Below are 20,318 nucleotides of genomic sequence, written 5' to 3'. Positions count from 1 at the left end.
CTAACTTTTTACATTTATGAAGCACATGTAGGGAGAAGATGGTTAATACTTCCCGTAAATAGGGGTCTTTCTACTCCATATTGGCTAGGCTTGTGTCACCATCTCCCACTGTGTAGTGAATGTGCCTTATGACTCAAGTCCAATAGGAATAGAAAGCCTGTGAGAAGGGCCCTCTTGGTCTCAATTCCTCTTGGTCATTTGCTTACACATACAAAGTTGTTCTTTTTCATTCACAATGATGCTGTTGTTCAGTATTTGAAAAGCACTGATCCAGGAAAGTTGTTTTCATATTTTGGTACATTAGGGTAAACTTCAGCAGGAGGAGTTCCAACTACCCATCTTCCCTTCAAGTACAGTAACTGCACTCTTACTCATATTGTATATTGGGTTTCTCTGTAAGATTTTGTTTCAAAAAAGTATTCCATTGTAAAAAGAAAGAAAAAAAATCCTACCAAAGCCCAAATAAAGAACATAGATGGATATTTTATTTGAACATGGATTATAGAAAAGTTTTTTACAAACTATTAATGGAAATCTGTTGGACACTTTCTTGTGGTAAATTTTCTTCAGAGGCATTTTAGTGAGGAAGTAGAATAAGAATTACTAATGAAAGTATTAAGATTTTGAAAGAATTGTTTTTGTTTTTTATAAAATTATATTCTTTATTATTATTATACTACTTTTATTCTTTATTACAATTTAAAAACTCATTTTTCCTCCAATTTCTCCCAAGGGATAATGGGATTACAATGGGCAAAACACCTTGGAAATGCAGTCAAGGTTACAATTAATGATTTGAATGAAAACTCTGTGACGTTGATTCAGGAGAACTGCCATTTAAACAAATTGAAAGTGGTGGTGGACAGTAAGGAAAAGGAAGAGAGTGATGATATTCCTGAAGAAGGAGAGGAAAACTTTGGTAATATTAAGGTGACCAAAATGGATGCCAATGTACTGATGCATTTGAGATCTTTTGATTTCATGTAAGTGAAAAAAATTGTGTCGCTTTCTAAACTGACTTGGATTTGGCGGGAGGCAGGGTAGGGAGGGGGCCGTTAAAAATTAACATAGTTTGTCACTGTTTGTTTGTTTAAATTAATACAGTTTTTTGGCATTGGCCTAAGGAATGCAGTAAGAACATTTTCTAGCATTTGAAATAAAATGCCTGGGCATGACAATTTCCTTTAAGCCTGATTTATTTTTACATGTCTTACATATCATCATTTTATTGCTTACTTTAAAAACATAATTATGTATTTAAAATAGATTTATGAAGTCCTTTTGAATCCATGGAATTTTGTCATTAGAAATAATGACAATGGTATTATTTTGGATACTAGTATGATTTTAAATATGTCTATATTCTTTGTGATTTTAGACACCTAGACCCTTTTGGAACATCTGTGAACTATCTTGATTCTGCATTCAGAAATATAAGAAACCTTGGCATAGTGTCGGTGACTTCTACAGATATCAGTTCTTTATATGCCAAGGCACAACATGTTGCCCGGCGTCACTACGGCTGTAACATTGTCCGAACTGAATATTACAAGGAGCTAGCAGCCAGAATTGTTGTAGCTGCAGTGGCAAGGTACCAAATGGCCAACAGTGTACCTCGTCTGGGTATATGATAAAAAGAAATAGTATTACAAGAAGTGTTTATTTCATTCTTCAAAATATGCACGAAATACAAATTCCGTATTCCATATATGTAATCTTGATTTGTTTGGTAATCTTATGTTATGTTAGAATTTGATTTAAAAGCTTGTGCCTAAAATAGTTTACTCTTCAATTTAAAGTGTTATTAAAATAATTAAAGTAGTAAGAAAGAAAACATTGAAAGTTAATTTCAAATCAGTTTATTTCAACAATGTAGGGGACAGCACCATGAAAAGGGAAAGCAAAGCCTGGTTTTAGATTTAGAAACAATCATTTTTTAATGTCCATTTCATCTTTTATTTATGTAGTTTAAAAAAAATGATGGCTTATAAACTTGATTCAAATCAATACATATACAAAGTCTAAGTTAGTTTAGAACTGTAGAGGGAAAACTAAGTACATAAATGGTGTACCAAGTAGAATTTAATCCAAAAGTATATAAAAGTAATAATGGCAAGGACTTTGCTTATTCATTTTTCACTGACTGTTCAGTTCCTGCATGTAGTTAGTACTCAATAAACACATATTGTTTAGAGGAAGATTTTATAGAAAAAAGTAGATAAAAAGAAAGAAAGATGGTTGTGATGACAAGAAACAAAGTGACACTGAAAACCAGAGAATATTGAGAAGATTTCATAAGGGAAAATGTGTAGTTACTAAAATCCTGCCAAGCATCCTATATATCCTGTGTTTCAATTTGTGTAGAAGTTATAATAATGATCTTTTAAAATCACTGCTACTAAGAATCGAATTTTCCTTATTTTCCCATAACCCATCCATAGTTTAGTGTCCAAGTTAGTATTGTCAGTATAATGCCAAACAAAGGAAAATGATAAGCTCCCAAAATAACTTTAAAAAATTTTTCCAGAGCTGCAGCCCGATGTAACAAAGGCATAGAAGTACTGTTTGCAGTGGCTCTGGAACATTTTGTATTGGTTGTTGTGAGAGTTTTGAGGGGGCCTACTTCTGCAGATGAAACAGCCAAGAAGATTCAGTACCTCATCCATTGTCAGTGGTGTGAAGAGAGAATTTTTCAGAAGGATGGTAATATGGTAGAAGGTAAATTCAAGTTTCTTTTGACTGTATATTCTGTTTAATTTATGTATAAGCCTCCAATGAATAAGCCTTTATCACATCCCTAATTATACATATTGTTGTCCTTTGATTTTAAAGATTACAGTGCTAACTTTATTTCCTATACTGGATTTCCTTTCATCAACAGACAAGACATTCGTGTGAGTTCATTAAAATCATTTACTCATCATAATTTATGCTCTCTAGCCCTGCCCTCTGTTGAAACATCTAGAAATAACTTAGTTTCCACTGTCACTAATTTTAGGAACATTAAGTCAGATTACCTCTTTGTCTAGGATGTTTCAAATCATTAATTCTATAAAAATAATTTTCATGTTTCTGACTGAATATAAAAGCCATCAGTTATAAAATTCATTCAGTAAACATTTATTGAGCCTCTACTATATGCCAGGCCTGGGGAATCAAGGAAAAAGATGTGGCTTGTGCCCTCATCAAGCTGTTTTTATTTTGCTTTTCTGGGACATAGAGTTGCCCATTGTTTTCTGTTAGGTTCTTGGCATTTTTTAAATATGGATTTTTAAGAACTCCTTTATATACTAGAGTTTAACCCTTGTGATATGATACGATAGTTGCAGATATTTTTTCTCATTTTGTCACTGTTTGCATCTTTTTTTTTTACCTTTTCATGCAGAAGTTTTTCATTGTTGCTGTTGTTAAGTTAATCAGACTTTTAATGTACTCTGAATTTTGTCTGTAGTTGGAAAGAGCTTTCCTATCCTATATTATTCAAGGAAGGTTGTTTCATTGAATAGTTCACCTCTTCACTGATATGAGACTACCATATTTATCTTATACTAAAATCCCACATGTATATTTGAGTGTGTTTCTGGATTTTCTATTCTTTTCCAGTGGTTGGATATTCATACATCTCTATCCCACTGTTTTGATTACAGAAGACTTTTAGTGTTGTTTAATATCCGTTAAGACAATCCCTTCTCATAGCTCTATTTTCAGTGTTCTGACATTGGATCCTTTGTTTTGGCTTAACAAAAAAATAAATAAATAAACCAGTTGGTGGTTTATCTTGATCACATTGAGGAGGATAGAGATATTGTTACAGTTCTGAAGCTTCCTAAGAACCCAGTATGCTTTTCTTTTGTCCAAGAGTTAATACTTTTGCTACAGTGTTAATTGATAGTAGGAATGGAGGGCATCCTGTCATGTTCCTTGTTTTAGTTCGCTCTGGTGCTTTCTGATTCATACTTGAATCTGAGATACCTATCATTTATCAGGTTGAGAAAGTAACCTTCATTTACAATTTTACTACGTTTTATCACCATGTTGAATTTTGTCACGTTTTTTCAGCATCTGTGGAGGTGATTATATGGTATTTCTCCTTAGATCTATTAATTTGATTAATTGTAATAAAATTTCCCAATATCAAATCATTCTGACTTTCTAGAATAAACTACTCTGTTAGGAAGTATTCTTTTATTATGGATTCTGTTTACTAATTTTTTAAAGGAGTTCTGTTTCAGTATCATAAATAAGATGGTATATTGTTTTCCTTTTTAGAATAATTTTGGTTGGGCTTTAGAATTAGTTTAAATTCCCTTCAAAAAGGGAACTTTTACATTTTTTTCAATGCTTGGGAACAGTTTAGCTAGCATCAGAGTTATTTGTTCACTAAAGGGTTAATAGTATTCACTCAGCTTTTCTAATTTATTTGCATAGAGTTGAGCCAAGTGTTGTCTAATGATTCTTTCTAATTTCTTTGGTTTCTATGGTTCTCCTTATTTTTTAAAGTTTTAGTATTTGTCCTTTCTGCCCTTTTCTCTTAACTATATTAGATACTGATTTATCTAGTCTGTTGTTTATTTTCTTAATGTTTACTTTTGTAGTAGCAAATATGTGTATGTTTCTGTAATTTGGATTTATCGGTTTTAAGTAATATACTTTGGGTTTTTGGTAACATAAATGAGGTAAGAGCCTGCCATTTTCCCTTCCTAGTTTTTGTCCATTATACCATTTTTATGTTATATGTAACATTTATATTCTATTTTGCCAGTATAACCCACACATTAAATATATTCGGTGCTCATCATCAGTGTTCTTGCCATAATTTCTTGAATTATGTGTTGGTTGGCTAAATTTAACTTTCTGAGTTTAGTCAAGAGGGTTCATGGGGAAAATACTCTGATTTCTTGCATGTTTAAAGCTCCTTGTTTATAGCTTTATACTTAAAACGTTTAAAGTTTGAGTGCCTTCTCGAAATTCTTTTATTGTCTTCTATTACTGAATATTACTGTAACTTTTCCTTCTTTTTTTTTTTTTTTTTTTTTTTGCGGTACGCGGGCCTCTCACTGTTGTGGCCTCTCCCGTTGCGGAGCACAGGCTCCGGACACGCAGGCCCAGCAGCCATGGCCCACAGGCCCAGCCGCTCCGCGGCATGTGGGATCTTCCCGGACCGGGGCACAAACCCGTGTCGTCTGCATCGGCAGGCAGACTCTCAACCACTGCGCCACCAGGGAAGCCCCACTTTTCCTTCTTTTATATGACATAATATTTTGCCTGGCTGCCCAAAGGAATATTTATTTTTGAAATACTATGTTCTAACCTTATTTTTAGGATCAGTTTTCCTAATCATGGCATCCCCTTTCATCGTGTAGCTTCAAATATTCTTTCATTTCAAGAAAGCTTTCTTAAATATTTTTTAATTCTAATATTTGTCTTACCTTGTACTATTATGCGTGTGCTCTCTTCAACCTGTCTTCTTTAACTATCATTTTATCTAAAAATATTCGTATATATTTATAATTGTTGTATCATCTTTGGCTCTTTTTTTTTTTTTTCTGCGGTACGTGGGCCTCTCACTGTTGTGGCCTCTCCCGTTGCGGAGCACAGGCTCCGGACGCGCAGGCTCAGCGGCCATGGCTCACAGGCCCAGCCTCTCCGCGGCATGTGGGATCTTCCCGGAGCAGGGCACGAACCTGTATCCCCTGCATCAGCAGGCGGACTCTCAACCACTGCGCCACCAGGGAAGCCCCATCTTTGGCTCTTTTGTCATTATGAAATGTCTGTCTTTATCCCTGATATTTCTTATCTGAAAGCCTATAGTCTGATATTAATACAAATACCACTCTCATAGTTACTATTTGCATAATATATTTTTTTATCCTTTTAGTTTTAACCTGTAAGTGTCTTATTAGATCTTGCTTTTTTATCCAGTCTGATTGTTTCTGCCTTATGATGAGTGTGTTTAGACCATTCATATTGAATGTAGTTATTAAAATGTTTGGCTTTTCAGCACTTTTACTATTTGTTTTATATGTATCTCATGTCTTCTGTGTTCCTCCTTTGCTGCCTTCTTAGTGTTAAATATTTTTTTACTGTGTCATTTTAATTAATTCCTCTGTTGGTTTCTTAGCTATGTTTTTTCCAGTTATCTTCTTAATGGTTTCTCCAGGGATTATAATGTATACCTTTAACTTATCTTGATCTACCTCAGGTTAATACTGACTTAAGACTGGCAAAATGTGGCAACTTTGCTCTAATATAATTCTATTTTTCTCTCACCTCCTGTGCTATTTTTGTCATATGTTAATTACATCTACAGACCCAATCCAATAATATAGTATTATTTTTTAAATCTTATGAGTTTAAAAGAAAATTAAGAAAAGAGACACACACACATATGTTTCATAGTTACCCACATAATTACCTTTCCAGTACTCTTTAGTCCTTCCTTTGGATTCAAGTTACTCTGTAAAATTTCATTTCAACCTGAAGAACCCCCTTTAGTATTTCTTATAGGGTGAGTCTGCTACAACAAATTCTCCTAGTTTTTGTTTACCTGAGAATGTCTTTATTTCACCTTCTTTTTTGAAGGATAGTTTTGCTGGATGTAGAATTATTGGTTGATAGGTTTTTTTTTCCTCTCAGCACTTCAACTGTGTCATTCCAGTGCCTTCTGGCCTCTATTATTTCTGATTAAAAGTCAGCCATTAATTGTTTTTTTGTTTGTTTGTTTTTAATTTATTTATTTATTTGTGGCTGCATTGGGTCTTCGTTGCTGTGCACGGGCTTTCTCTAGTTGCAGCGAGCGGGAGCTACTCTTCATTGTGGTGCGCAGGCTTCTTATTGCGGTGGCTTCTCTTGTTGCAGAGCACGGGCTCTAGACACGCGGGCTTCAGTAGTTGTGGCACGTGGGCTTCAGTAGTTGTGACTCGTGGGCTCTAGGGCACAGGCTCAGTAGTTGTGGCGCACGGGCTTAGTTCTGTGGCATGTGCGATCTTCTCAGACCAGGGCTCAAACCCATGTCCCCTGCTTTGGCAGGCGGATTCTTAACCACTGCGCCACCAGGGAAGTCCCCATTAATTGTATTGTTGTCCCCTCATACTTGATAAGTTATTTTTCTCTTACTGCTTTCAAGATTCTCTGTGTAGCTTTCAGCAGTTTGATTATGACGTGTCTGAGTGAGTCTCTGTGTTTATCCTACTTGGAATTCAGAGCTTCTTAGGGCCCTAGATAATTGTTTTTTATCAAATTTGGGGCACTATCTTGCTTCTCCAACCTAAACCTTTATCACTTCAAACTGAAGACAAATATCTTGTGTAATTACTAATCATGGATTAGAGGAGTTATATAATCATAAGCTGCTTCAAGTACAGTTTTCTAACCAATCCCTTTAACAGTTGTCCTAGAGCTACTCTGGTGTCATTCATCCTTGCTTTTTAGGTTCATATAGCCCCTACGCTATTTCTGCCTTTAATAGCTATTCTCCCCAGTGTGGTTTTCTTCCAGTAGCATGATCTCACAGATTGTAGACTTTCAGAAAGCCCTGAATGATTTGGGATGTGTGATGACTCATCTTATTTTCCAGCGCTACTTAGGAATTTTTCATAAAAATATATTTTCTATCATTTCTAGAGATTTGGAATAAGAAGAGAAGACAGGTTTAAATGCTCAGTCCACCATCCTAATCTTGGTTTCAATGCAACAAAATCAGAGGAGTTACAGAATCCACTCTGGCTTTTTAAAATATAGATTTCATAAATATCTTTGATGAAACTTTGGAAAATTTTGGTCCTCCTGGATAATTGGTTTAGTGCCCTATGGTTTCTTTTCTGTTTTTTCCTAATTCAGTTTTCCTTTATGTAAGAAATAACAGACCTCTTCAGTGTTTAAAAGGGTATCAGTAATGTGAGTTTCCCTCAATAAAAAAGAATCTCAGTGTTTTTTACTTTATACCCCAGTGTTACTGATGGTATTCCTGCCCTTAAAATTATGAATCAATTCTTTCTTACATGGAGTTTATTATCCTTTCATATCTCACCGTATGTGTTTTACAGGATCAACAAGTAACTAAACTCAAATACACTCTGTTCAGATTTGATCCTGAATCCATAAAAACCTAACATCTTTCCCTCTCCATCAGAAGTGCTTCATGTTGCTGTATAATTTTGGACTGTTACTACAGTGGGTTCTTTTCTTTTTTAAAAATATTTTTTAATTGACATATAGTTGATTTAGTGTTTATTTTTGCTGTACAGCAAAGTGACTCAGTTATACACATATATACATTCTTTTTTATATTCTTTTCCATTATGGTTTATCCCAGGAGATTGGATATAGTTCCCTGTGCTATACAGTAGGACCTTGTTTACCCATTCTAAATGTAATAGTTTGCAACTACTAACGCCAAACTCCCAATCCATCCTGCCCCCTCCCCCTAATTAAACATTTTAAAGGATTTTTTACTTAATAAATTGCTATAAAGCAATATGATTTGTTGTCTGCATTTTTTTTTTTTTTTTTTTTTTTTTTGCGGTACGCGGGCCTCTCACTGTTGTGGCCTCTCCCGTTGCGGAGCACAGGCTCCGGACGCACAGGCTCAGCGGCCATGGCTCACGGGCCCAGCCGCTCCGCGGCATATGGGATCCTCCCAGACCGGGGCACGAACCCGCATCCCCTGCATCGGCAGGCGGACTCTCAACCACTGCGCCACCAGGGAGGCCCGTGTTGTCTGCATTTTGTTTGTAATCATACAGGACTTGCAGAGTGTAAATGATTATGTCTTTCAAAAATGTCAGGTCACTTAGAATTTTTTATGTTTATCAATTTGTAATACATAATTTAAAAAGTCAGATAGTTCCATAAGTCTTATTAATAAAATAATGATATCTGCCCCACTCCCTAAAGTCAACAGGTAAAACCTCATAGCTGTTTCTTCTAATATTTAAAGTCTTTAATGTTTAGTGTCTTCCCTATTTCTAAGTAGCATGCTTATACTGCCTGTAACTTCCCTTCATGGAAGAAGAGTATTCAGCATCTCAAGCCAGCCCAGTCACATGCATGTAGTTCTCCTCTCCAGTGTTGGCTTAATCAATATTCAGTGTTTATATTTTTATAAATATAAAAATATTGTTCACAAGTCATATTGGTTATCTATTACTGTGTAACAAATTACTCCAAAATTTAGTGGCTTGAAACAACTTTTATTATCTCATAGTTTCTCTGAGTCAAGAATCTGGGTATGGTTCAGTTGGGTCCAGTAGCTGAGGGTCTCTCACAAGGCCACAGTCAAGGTGTTGGCCAGGGCTGCAATCATCAAGGCCTGACTGGGGAAGGATCTGCTTACAAGCTCATTCACATGGTTACTGCTTGTCATGCAGTCCTCTTCATACTCACAGCATAGCAGCTCACTTCGTCAGAAGGATTAAGCAAGAACCAGAGAGAGAAAGGAAGAGAAGGAAAGAGAAAAAGAATATCGCCATATTCTAGTCACTAGAAATGAGTCTCTAGATCCAGTGATCTCACATTCAAGAGGAAGGGATTATAGAATGGTATGAATGCCAGAGACAGGAATCATTGCTGCCTATCTATCTTAGAAGGCTGCTACAACACAGATAAACCAGTTAATATGCTGTAATAACATTTTTATATGACTATTTGCTTACTCTGGAATTAATAATTACTATGTATTTGTCACCTTTTGTGTATATACTTTTCATAATCCATAATCCAGTTTCAGTGTTCCTGTGATTTTGGTTAAGAACATCAAGTAATCTTTGGATTTCATTTCATTCCCCTGGAGACAGTCCTCCTGCTCTAGCTTGGGTTGTTTTTTAGGTCTGCTGAGAGCTGTTGCCCTAGGGCTTCCTTTTAGACCATCATACTGGAAATTTTCTTTGGCTTTCTCCTTCTGATGAATTTCCTATATCTTAAATCTTATGTATTTTCCACTTTTCCTTCTTTACTTTCACCTTTTGAAACTACACTTTTTCCCATAGCTTCCTGAGAAGGATTGCATGGCCAAGTATAGAAGCCTAGAAATTGGAAATTGTTTTTCCTCAGAATGCTTAAGATATTATTCCATTGTCTCCTAGCCTCCAATATTGACAAGTCTGCTATTGTTCTTATATATATGGTCCTTTGTGTTTTTGTCTCTGAGTGCTCCTAAAACATCTCTTCTTAACCCAGTATTCTAAAATAACTTCATTTTGTGTGTGAATTCATCTTTTTTAATTCAATGTGCTGGACAATCTGTGAGCACTTAAACTTGAGTTCTTCAGTTCTGGTAAATTTTTTTCTATTGTTTCTTTGATAATTTTCTTCTCTCAAAATATCTCTTCTCTCCTCCTGGAACTCATTTTAGTTATATGATGGATCTTCTAGATTAATTCTAATTTTTTTATATCTCTACTATTAATTTATTTGGCATTTAGTTCTACTTTATAGATTTCCTTGAGTTTTATTTTCCAACTTTCCTGCTTAAATTTGTCATACTTGGTTCATTTCCAAGAGTTATTTCATATTTTTTCATTGCTCCCTTTTTAGTAGTATCCTATTCTTGTTTCAGAGATGTAAAATCTAATCTTACCTAAGACTATTGATTATAGTTGGGTATATTTTATATTTTAGGGGAGGATAGGGTTTTTGTTTTGCTTATTTTTGTATTGTTGCCATTATTTTGTTTTAGTTCTTCTCTTTCCTATTGCTCTCTTTTGTAATTTTGTTCTCTGTCATAGTATATCTCAAATGTCTAGTGGTCTTTAGTTTTCCATGCTGAAAGTTATGTGGAAGTACTTGCGGCAGGGCTTATAAACAGATAGACTTTACTGTAATGAGAAGGCAGTCTGCCTTTTCACTACAAGAACCCCCAAATGCCAGTCAGTCAGTCAGTCAGTCAGTGAGTGTGTGTGTGTGTGTGTGTGTGTATATCTCTTTTCTCTTGGATTGGTAAGTATTTCTACAGAGGAATTTTGCAGTCTTCTATCAGCTTTCTAGGAACCATGTTGAGGAAGGAGACTGGAAGGTCTTAACATTTGTACAGACTTTTATTTAGTCCCTTTCTTTTCATATGTCTCCTCACTCTTAACTGTGACTAATATCCCTGGTTCCAGATTCTCTGTGGTTCAGCCTCACCCAAGATTAACTTCCTCTTTTGGGATGGGGAAGATGGAGAAGCCTGACTGTTGGTATTAGAGAAGATCCACAAGTCTTAAAATTTTAAACGAGGCCTTTTTTGTGTGTGTGTGGTACCACCCTATACCCATCTTCAGAGACCATCAATACCTTCAATTCTGAAGCCTTTCCAGGTCCCCCACACCAGTGGGCTTGCTGTTTATTGGTAGCCCTTCTACCCATTTCAGGCTTAGGCTTTAGCTTTCTCTGACCTGCTAAATCCCCTTGTGTATGTGCTTCCCACTTCTAAAATTGTATTGACATCTCTCATCATCTTTTGTTATCTCCTTTCCGATTTTATTTATCTTTGGGGTTTGAATTTTATTCCTTTGTTCTCATTTTAATAATGCTTTAAGAAACAGCAGAGATAAAGTATGTGTTCAGTCCATTGCATTTAAATAAAAGTCTCTAAATATGTTTGAATTCCTTATCTGGAATTACCTTCATAGCCTGTTTTACCAGTGACATAGAAATACCAGTTTTCTTATTTTTTTACCCCTTCATTTTTTGCTACTGGTAACTTGAAATGAGAGCCCTGATCCCTCAAGATGCTGATGCTGACCAGGCACTGAGAAATCCTAGGTGAGGGGCTTGAAAAAAGATACAGGTTTATATGATGGGAGCATTTTGCAAAATGCATCAGGAAACAAATACAAATTTATATCTGTGCTGTCGGCGGTAAGTTGGTGTGACTGACAGAACCGTACTGTAAATTGCCCTAATTTCAGTAACCCTGCCTGTAGTATTTGTAGTTTAGTTATTTAATGGTTTCAGGGAGAACTTTTTGAATATATTAATATAATAACTGAGGAACATCATTCTCAACAAAGCTAAGGTTAATGATAACCACACCTTCTTTTAAGGCTGAAAGGTAGACCTAGGAACGAACAATGAAGGAAGCCTTTAAGTAAATATAAGATTTTACAACTGTGCATTTTGCCATTTAATTGCATTGAATGACAGAGTGATACCAGATAGCAAGAGGTTATAGACCCATGTCCCTACCACCATAATTCCTGGGTTCTGGATATATCTAGGACCCACTGATCAGATCAGGCCATTCCAAGAAAGTGAATGATCAACCCAGGAATGGCCTGGGGGAACTCAGAGTCTGATTTAAAATGACTATTCTGGGTCTGAAGTGAACTGAAAAGTCCATGGTAGAATATCACCCTTTTTTGGAAACTAAGAATAGCTCTCGTACCTCCCCAGTCACCTTGTGATTACATCAGGCCCCTCATTGCTCTTTAAACTGAATTAGTTTCTAGCCTAGATTTTTGGGGCTGAATATGCATCGAGCCTAGGGAATAGAGTAATTCATTTTCTTCCCAGTTACAGAAGAGTTAACTTATAAGAAATGTCTTTAATTGATGGGATGTTAGTTACCAGAGTATATACATTTGTTAAAGCTCATCAACCTTTTCACATAAAATGTATACATTTTACTGCATGTAAATTATACCCCAATCAGTTGATTTTAAAATATGGACATCTTGTGGAATTTACAGGACTTTCTTCTACTTAAATTATTTCAGGTAGTATACTGACTAAAAACTATGCCTCTAATAAGTTGTTTGATGTGGATTTCTACATCTTTCTTAAGCTTTAATCCTCTGATCTATATAACTGAGATCTTAACAGTACCTACTTCAGAGTTGTAAGGATTAAATTTTTTTAATGAATATAAAATACTTAGCACAATACCTGGCACATAGTAGATCCTCAGTATATTGTAGCTGCAAATTATTGTTAATATAATACTTACTACTGTTTACATTGTCATTTCCCCTTTGACTTCTCTGTTTATTATCTTTTCACAGAAAACCCATATAGACAGCTACCCTGTAACTGTCATGGAAGCATGCCTGGAAAGACAGCAATAGAACTTGGACCTCTATGGTATGTGCCTAAGCATAATATATTCAAAATTGATGTATGTATTGATTTGATTGTTGACTTTTGATTATGTGGTAAAAGACAAGCAAATTAAGGTTCAATTTTTTTTAAGCATAGGAAAATAATTATGATTCTTTTCCCCCTATGAACCTGAGGTGTTTTGTTTTCAGATTTTTCTATACCATTATTCTTCCAAGTTCATGACAGGGCTAAGATGCAGTAGGATCAAAGAGAAGCCTAGCTGATCTGCAAATAATTTATTTCTGCATAGTAAGAATGAGGCTTTTTTCAGTTAATAACTATAGAACTAGGGTGTGATTGTAAAGTGTCACTTTTATAGACCAGTCAACTAATATATTAATAAAAGGTCTTTGAGGAATTGGTTTTAAGTAAGAAGGGCATGTGAAAGTAAACGTCTGCTTTTGTGTTAGGTAAAGCTGTTTAGACAGGACGCAGCTGCAGATATTTAATGTATGTGTGCTTTTGCATCCTTAGTAACTAGTTATTGTGTTTTTAATGCCTTAAAGTTGAATTGCTTTTACTCAGAATCCTTCCCGTAAGCGTATGTTACTAGAGATTCTTGTAGAAATTTGAGATTCCTGACAGCATCGTGACAAGAATCACTGCAAACTTCAACCTCATTACTTTACCAGGCCAAGGTTTGGCCATCTACTAAGCCTAAAAATTAACCTAATAGTAAACATATTTGTGCTGATACCCATTATTTTATCTTCATTTCATGTAAATACTTGTAGATTAAGAATGACCTGGCCAGCCTTACCTTCTAGTACTCTCTTACTTATATCACATTGATCCTACTGACTGATCTTGGAACTAGGGAAATTAAGAACAACAGGTTGCTGGATCCAGAAAGATCTCCTAGGCCAACTCCCCCCTCATTTTACAGATGAGCAAATTATGGCACAGTGTATTTAAGTGCTGGCTAAAACTGACCCCCTAAAATTTAGTTAGTAGCACAGGCAGAGCCAGAACTCAGGTTTTCTGACCTCCAAAACTGAGGTCTAAACTGTGACTTAAGATTTTCTCACTTAAAGCCATTGTTCATGTCTTTACACTCATCCAGTCTCTTACCCCTTCCTCACCTCCAGTTTAAATTATCCATCCTCTTTGAAGTTTCTCCTTAAGTGTTTAAACCCCAAATAATCTTTAAATTGTCTTTTAGTAAAGCTTATATTGATCACTCATTTGACACTTAAAATCACATATCCTTTCATAATTTGCTAACCTTAATAATAACAGCTTCTCTTCCTTGAGGATATACTTTGTACTAGGGATCGTAGGTGTACTATCTCATTTAATTCCCATAACAAGTCTGTGAGAGGTTTTATTTTCCATATTATGATGAGGAATATGAGACTCAAAAGCAGTAGTTATTCAAGATTTCATAGCTAGTGAGTGGTGGAGCGAGGACAGGAATTCAAATTTATCTGACTTGGAACTGATATTCTGTCCATTATACCTGTGACTCTCAAATTAAATGGGAAGCATATCAGACTCAGCCCTGGGCCATTTTTTAACTACATCACCACCAGCATAGTAATTCTCATGTATCTCACCCTGTCCCACCATATATACACTGGAATTAAGGTTTACTATTGCTGGAATATGCATTGTGAAAACCTCTGCCTTACACTATGTCCCTGTCTAGATTCTGTCTAGATTTATAAGCTTTCATAAGGTAAACACTGAATTTTATACTTTGGTATATCTTACACCTCTATTATGTACCACAGGACTTATACACCTTATAAGGGCTCAATAAATTCTTGTTGACATAATGTGAATAAAATATCCTTGACTAATCCCACTAGCTTAGAGAACTGACATGATAAAAGGTGTGGGCAAATTATCTTACTTGTTAAATTATGAAGACTTATTTTTTTTTAAAGAAAACATTTCTCAAACCCAATTCTATGTTCCTTTTTCAGGTCAAGTTCCCTTTTCAATACTGGATTCCTCAAAAGAATGCTATTTGAATCTCTTCACCATGGTTTAGATGACATTCAGACCCTAATAAAGACATTAATCTTTGAGTCAGAGTGTACTCCTCAAAGTCAATTTTCAGTTCATGCATCTTCAAATCTCAACAAGCAAGGTGACTAATTGAACACTAATTTACTGGCTTACAAATTGGTTATCAGAAATACTCCATCTTTTTATCTTTATTTGATGTTATAATCAAAAGCAGTATAAGTTGTGTGCTTTAAGTAAATCCTCTCTAATGAGTCTAATCATAATCCGGTTAACTTTTTTTTTTAATTGCATAGTTTTCTTCAGGTTTATATTAGGGGCATGAAATAAATAATGATTTTGTTAAGACAGATGTATTTTTTAAATTTTAGTAGATTAAAAGAACTATAAAAGTCTGTTGTGATTTTATTACCCTACATCTGCTTCCTAGAAAGAGAATTCTGAGATCACTCAGAGAATAGTGTGGCCAAAAATTTTGTAATATCCATTAAGACATGGAAGCTAGCTTTACACTTATCACTCAGTAAAGCTAAGTTTTTTCTCCTTTATCTGTCTATTGATGTAAGGGTGGGCTTGTTAGACATCCTGGCATTGTCATGAGTCATTAGAAGAAGTAGCTCTTATTAAAGGGTTAAAAAATGAATTCTTGTAGCCTGTTTTGGTCACAGAATCTCATATATTCATAAAAGTAGTGTGCATAGAATTAAGTAAGCTTTTATTTAAACTTCGAATTGTTGCTTACCGTCATTCTGTAAAATATTGTATCATTTCCATTTGTTTTTATTTTAGAAGAATATGGTGTATTTATTAAAACTACAGATGATACCACAACAGATAATTACATCGCACAAGGTATGTATGTATATATGTGCGTATATATGTATGTATGTGTCTGTGCAAAAGGGCACATAGCAGAAGGGTAATTGGAAGGGAAGAGATTGCTTTGGTAGCGTACTTCAAAATGCATTTTCATATTATACCAACAACAAAATTATAATAAACCTTGTTTATCTGGCATTTGCACAGTTCAAGGTTTCTATTAATATGTACTTAGTTCACATCTCTAATATATGGTGATCCCCTTGCAAGAGCTATAAGATCTTAACCATGTGAACCAAAATAAGATCAAATTATATTTGATAAAGGTTATAGAGTTAAGATTAAATTTTATTCTAATTCTTATAAACTTTCTCATCAACATATGATTTATAGGAATTCCATTGATTAACCAGAAGACCCTACACTCTGGCTGTAAGAATTTATTACATGGCCTTTCTTACAATTTGGGGTGTGTGCATACTTTAAATTTTACTTATATTAGACACTGCAAATTCATATCAAAAGGGTGTTAAGGTTTATAATGTCAATGCCTTAATGTCTATAGTTTTTAAAAGACAATGTTAGATTCTAAATGTGTTTTGTATACAGGTAAAAAGAAAACAGTGTTAAGACTGAAAGAACAGGACTATAATTACAAGCTATAATTTTGTATTAGTTGCTCAACATTTTAGTGTTGATCTTCAAAGACAAGAAAATTTCAACTCCTGCTAATAGCTTACGGTTTAGTAATTACTGCATACTCTTTGCAACAGTCATGTTCATTTGGCATCTTCAACTAATTTGCAAAGATTCAAATCACTTAAATGATTTTTTCTCCTTAATTTCTGTTGGAGGAAGAAAAAGGCATTATGGTATACTGTGAAGCGCATTAGATTTAAGAGCATCATTCTACTTCTTTGTGTCATTTGTTGTGTAACCTCAGCCAGGTCCCCCACCTTCAAAAGAGTTGTCATAAAACCTTTTTAGAATAAGGTAAAACATAAGTTTTTAAAATATTTAAAATCTGAGCCTTTCTCATGTATAAATTAAGGAAATTAGACTAATCTCTTTGGGTTCTTTTATAGCTCTGAAATTATATGATTATTCTAAACCAGTATATCAACATACAGAATCTTCCATGATAGAAAATATCAGGCAAAAAAAAAATCCATGTACTGCTGATGGTAGTAATTATTAAGGTTTGGTATCAGATTTTTAGTCTCAGATTTTCCTAAATCTTCTTAGATTTAATGTGAGAGTATAATCAAGTTTTAATTATTTGATTTAATGGGGGAGTCATGAGGCAACAGTTCAACAATAATTTATATTTATCTTTGAATGCAGTTTATCATTTTCATGCATCAAATTTCGCTTCTGAATACTTTTGCTTAAGTGAATGTTTTCATAAAAATTTTAAATTTGGCCATAATAACATCCTTGTAGAAATAATAGAATTGAACATTCAGAAAGAATCTCATAGTAACTTGGATATCTCAATTGTCTTCCTTTTGTGATTTTCGGAAGGATACACTGCTAGAAACTTAACTTGCTAGCTGCCTTTCACTTAAAATGTAAAGGCTAAGTACTGTGGTAAGAAGTAGGCAATGAGATCATACATTATACCTTTTTAAATTCCTGTATCCAAGCCCTTGAGACTGATTTTGTGTTGGTTTTGTTTTGTGTTCATTGAAGACCTACCGTATATCAAATACAGTTGACCCTTGGAACAACCCCAGGGTTAATCCATGTATAACTTAGCAGCCCTTCATCCACAGATTCAACCAACCATGGACAATGTAGTACTGTGGTTTTTACTATTAAAATATATCCATGTTGAAGTGGACCCACACAATTCAAACATGCATTGTTCAAGGATCAACTGTATTGGCATTCAGTAGAAAATACAAGTATAGAAATAAAGGACATTATTCCCAGGAACTTAGAATATAATTTGGGAAGAAAGGATTTATACACATAAAAGACCTAAATATGTGAAACAAGGAAAACAAAAAATGACAGAACTTAAACTCTGAGTAGTGTAGTATGGGATGACTGGCCCAGAATTCATAAATGGCTTTCTACAGAAGGTGGAAATAGACTTGAGGCTTAAAATTGAAGAAGGTAGAAAAGAAGTTCTGATTCAGCAAACAGTTAAATATTAAAATTACATGGGTGACAGATAGTGAAAGTATCAAGAATATATATCTTACTCTTACAGTAAAAGCTATCTAGAATTAAGATTAGATAGATAGGTTGAAATGGTGTGTCAGAGGATTTATACTCGAAGACAGTACGCAGTTATAAAAGTATTTGGCTTGTAATTTTTAAGAGAATGCTAACTTTCTGTGTTTATATATGTATGTTTCAGGAAAGAGAAGAAGTAACGAAACAACCACAAATTTAGCCAAGAGGCAAAAGACTGATGTCAATACTGAACATCCTCCCTTTTATTACAACATCCATAGACACAGTATTAAAGGAATGAATATGCCAAAGTAAGACAGTCAGTGAATGACAGTGTATATATTTAATATTTTAATGACATTGTGATTTAAATAAAAGTACAAGAACCTCATTATTTTTTTCCTTTCCTTGTTCCAGGTTAAAAAAGTTTTTGTGCTGTCTTTCTCAAGCAGGCTTTCGAGTAAGCCGAACTCATTTTGACCCGATGGGTATCCGTACAGATGCACCTCTAATGCAGTTTAAATCTATCCTTTTAAAGTACAGCACCCCCACCTACACTGGAGGACAGTCAGAGGGCCATGTCCAACCAGCGTCCGAAGATACAGTAGCCGACAGGGTTGAAATGTCAGTGAATGACAAAGCAGAAGCAAGTGGCTGCAGAAGATGGTAAATGTAAAAGAAGTTTATTCCCAGATGTCTGTGTTGATGGCCTAATAGTTCTCTATATCAACTGTAGTGCTTTTTCTATTCTTTCAATTCAGTTGTGTAAAAATAAAAAAAACAGTGCTGTTTTCATTCAGAAAATTAGCAGTTTCTAACTTAGCTGGTTTGGGAGCTATGCTTTCCAAGTTTTTCTTATTTTAAAGAAAACTTAAAATTTTAATGAAAACATTTCATGTGAAGGCCAAGTTTGTGATTGAGATCACCCTACTGTTTAATACTCAGAAATTTTTCACATGCAAAGTGTTTGGAATTTTATGTATGTTATGGAAACCATCCTTTACTATACTTAATCACATCTCTGCTTAAACTGATTCATGATGTTTATGTTTTTCTGTTTGTAGTGTATAAGAGGAAGCCTTTTATTAAAATGACCGTAAATAGAATAGGAGAAACAATGTCCTTTCAGGTCACTAATATATTTTTTCACAAATAGAAGCTAAAATATATTTCCAATTTCAAGAAATCATACCTCTCCCCACATTGATCTTTCATTACTAGCTTTTGAGAAATTAAATAGTTGCCTGAGATAGAAATACATTTTCTTTTAAGTTTAAGGTCTACATGACTAAACTTCAGAGTAAGATTTTGTTAAAGTAAATTCAGACCACTGTTCTTATATAGTGACTGTTCACAAGCACTAAATTCTGAAGAGAGGTTTTGTTATGAATTAAACAAACTGGGTGATCTCAAGTGCCTCAGTTAATGCACGTACAATATTCATTTGCTTGGTTGTCTACCTCTCAGGAGTAAAACTTGTCACCTTCTGACTTTATGAAGTGAGGATTTTGTTTTTTAGGGGGTGGTTTGGTTTTTTTGTTGTTTTGCTTGTTTTTTGGTGTGTGTATGTGCTAATTTTTTGTACAAGTAGCTCAGGCTAACATGACTATGAAAATTAGTTGGAAAAAAATCTCGTTTCCATTAATAAATATTGTTCTTGCTTCATTTGAATGTAAGACTTTGGATGAAAAGATATACCAAAAATTTAGATTTCTGTCTCAAGGATTTAATACATATTTACCTTGTTAGAGGAAGTAACTTTTTACAAGCAGTAAGCTTGAGAATTGAGGGAGAGTAACAACTGAAAGGTTTAAATACACCATGTAAGCACTCCCATGACATATATAGAAATTCAGGGAGTCTAGGTTGCATCAACATAGAATATTAACTTAGAGGAAATAAAAGAAAATCTCTTTGTGTTATTACAGCATAGTCCTAGAAGGATGCTTTTTCTTGTCTCCAATTAATAGAATTTTAGTAAAATAAAGGAACAGGTGAAGTGCAAGTTAGTCTCTATAATGACCATTAAAATATCTTTATTATTCCTGCCAGTTAAAATTATAACACACAAAAGAGCACAAAAAGAAATAAAAGTTATTACTTTTTTTGTATACTTAAGAAAAATTACTATAAATCTGTAAGACAAACCAGCACATGGACCATCTGATTATTTACAATATATGTGTATGGGGAGAGGAGTCGAGGTGAAGGAGGAGGGGGATGTGGAACTCACATCCCCCTACAAACAAACACTTCAAAAATACATC

General features: G+C 34.6%; 1 protein-coding gene across 1 annotated transcript in view; it reads left to right on the top strand.

The window, feature by feature from the left end:
* Positions 1–19,722, top strand: part of TRMT1L (tRNA methyltransferase 1L) — a 36,837-nt gene extending 17,115 nt beyond the window's left edge. Inside the window, exons 9-16 of the mRNA XM_081224633.1 lie at positions 734–983; positions 1,379–1,591; positions 2,528–2,718; positions 12,981–13,059; positions 15,006–15,172; positions 15,838–15,900; positions 18,236–18,362; positions 18,469–19,722. Of these exons, the coding sequence (XP_081080759.1) occupies positions 734–983; positions 1,379–1,591; positions 2,528–2,718; positions 12,981–13,059; positions 15,006–15,172; positions 15,838–15,900; positions 18,236–18,362; positions 18,469–18,721 (1,343 nt within the window). The 3' untranslated portion in view covers positions 18,722–19,722. The remainder of the gene's footprint in view (positions 1–733; positions 984–1,378; positions 1,592–2,527; positions 2,719–12,980; positions 13,060–15,005; positions 15,173–15,837; positions 15,901–18,235; positions 18,363–18,468) is intronic.
* Positions 19,723–20,318: the final 596 nt, after the last annotated feature.

This window comes from Mesoplodon bidens, assembly GCF_964165515.1.
Source record: "Mesoplodon bidens genome assembly, chromosome: 2".
NCBI classification, from domain to species: domain Eukaryota; kingdom Metazoa; phylum Chordata; class Mammalia; order Artiodactyla; family Ziphiidae; genus Mesoplodon; species Mesoplodon bidens.
This window is presented reverse-complemented; position numbering and strand designations above follow the sequence as displayed.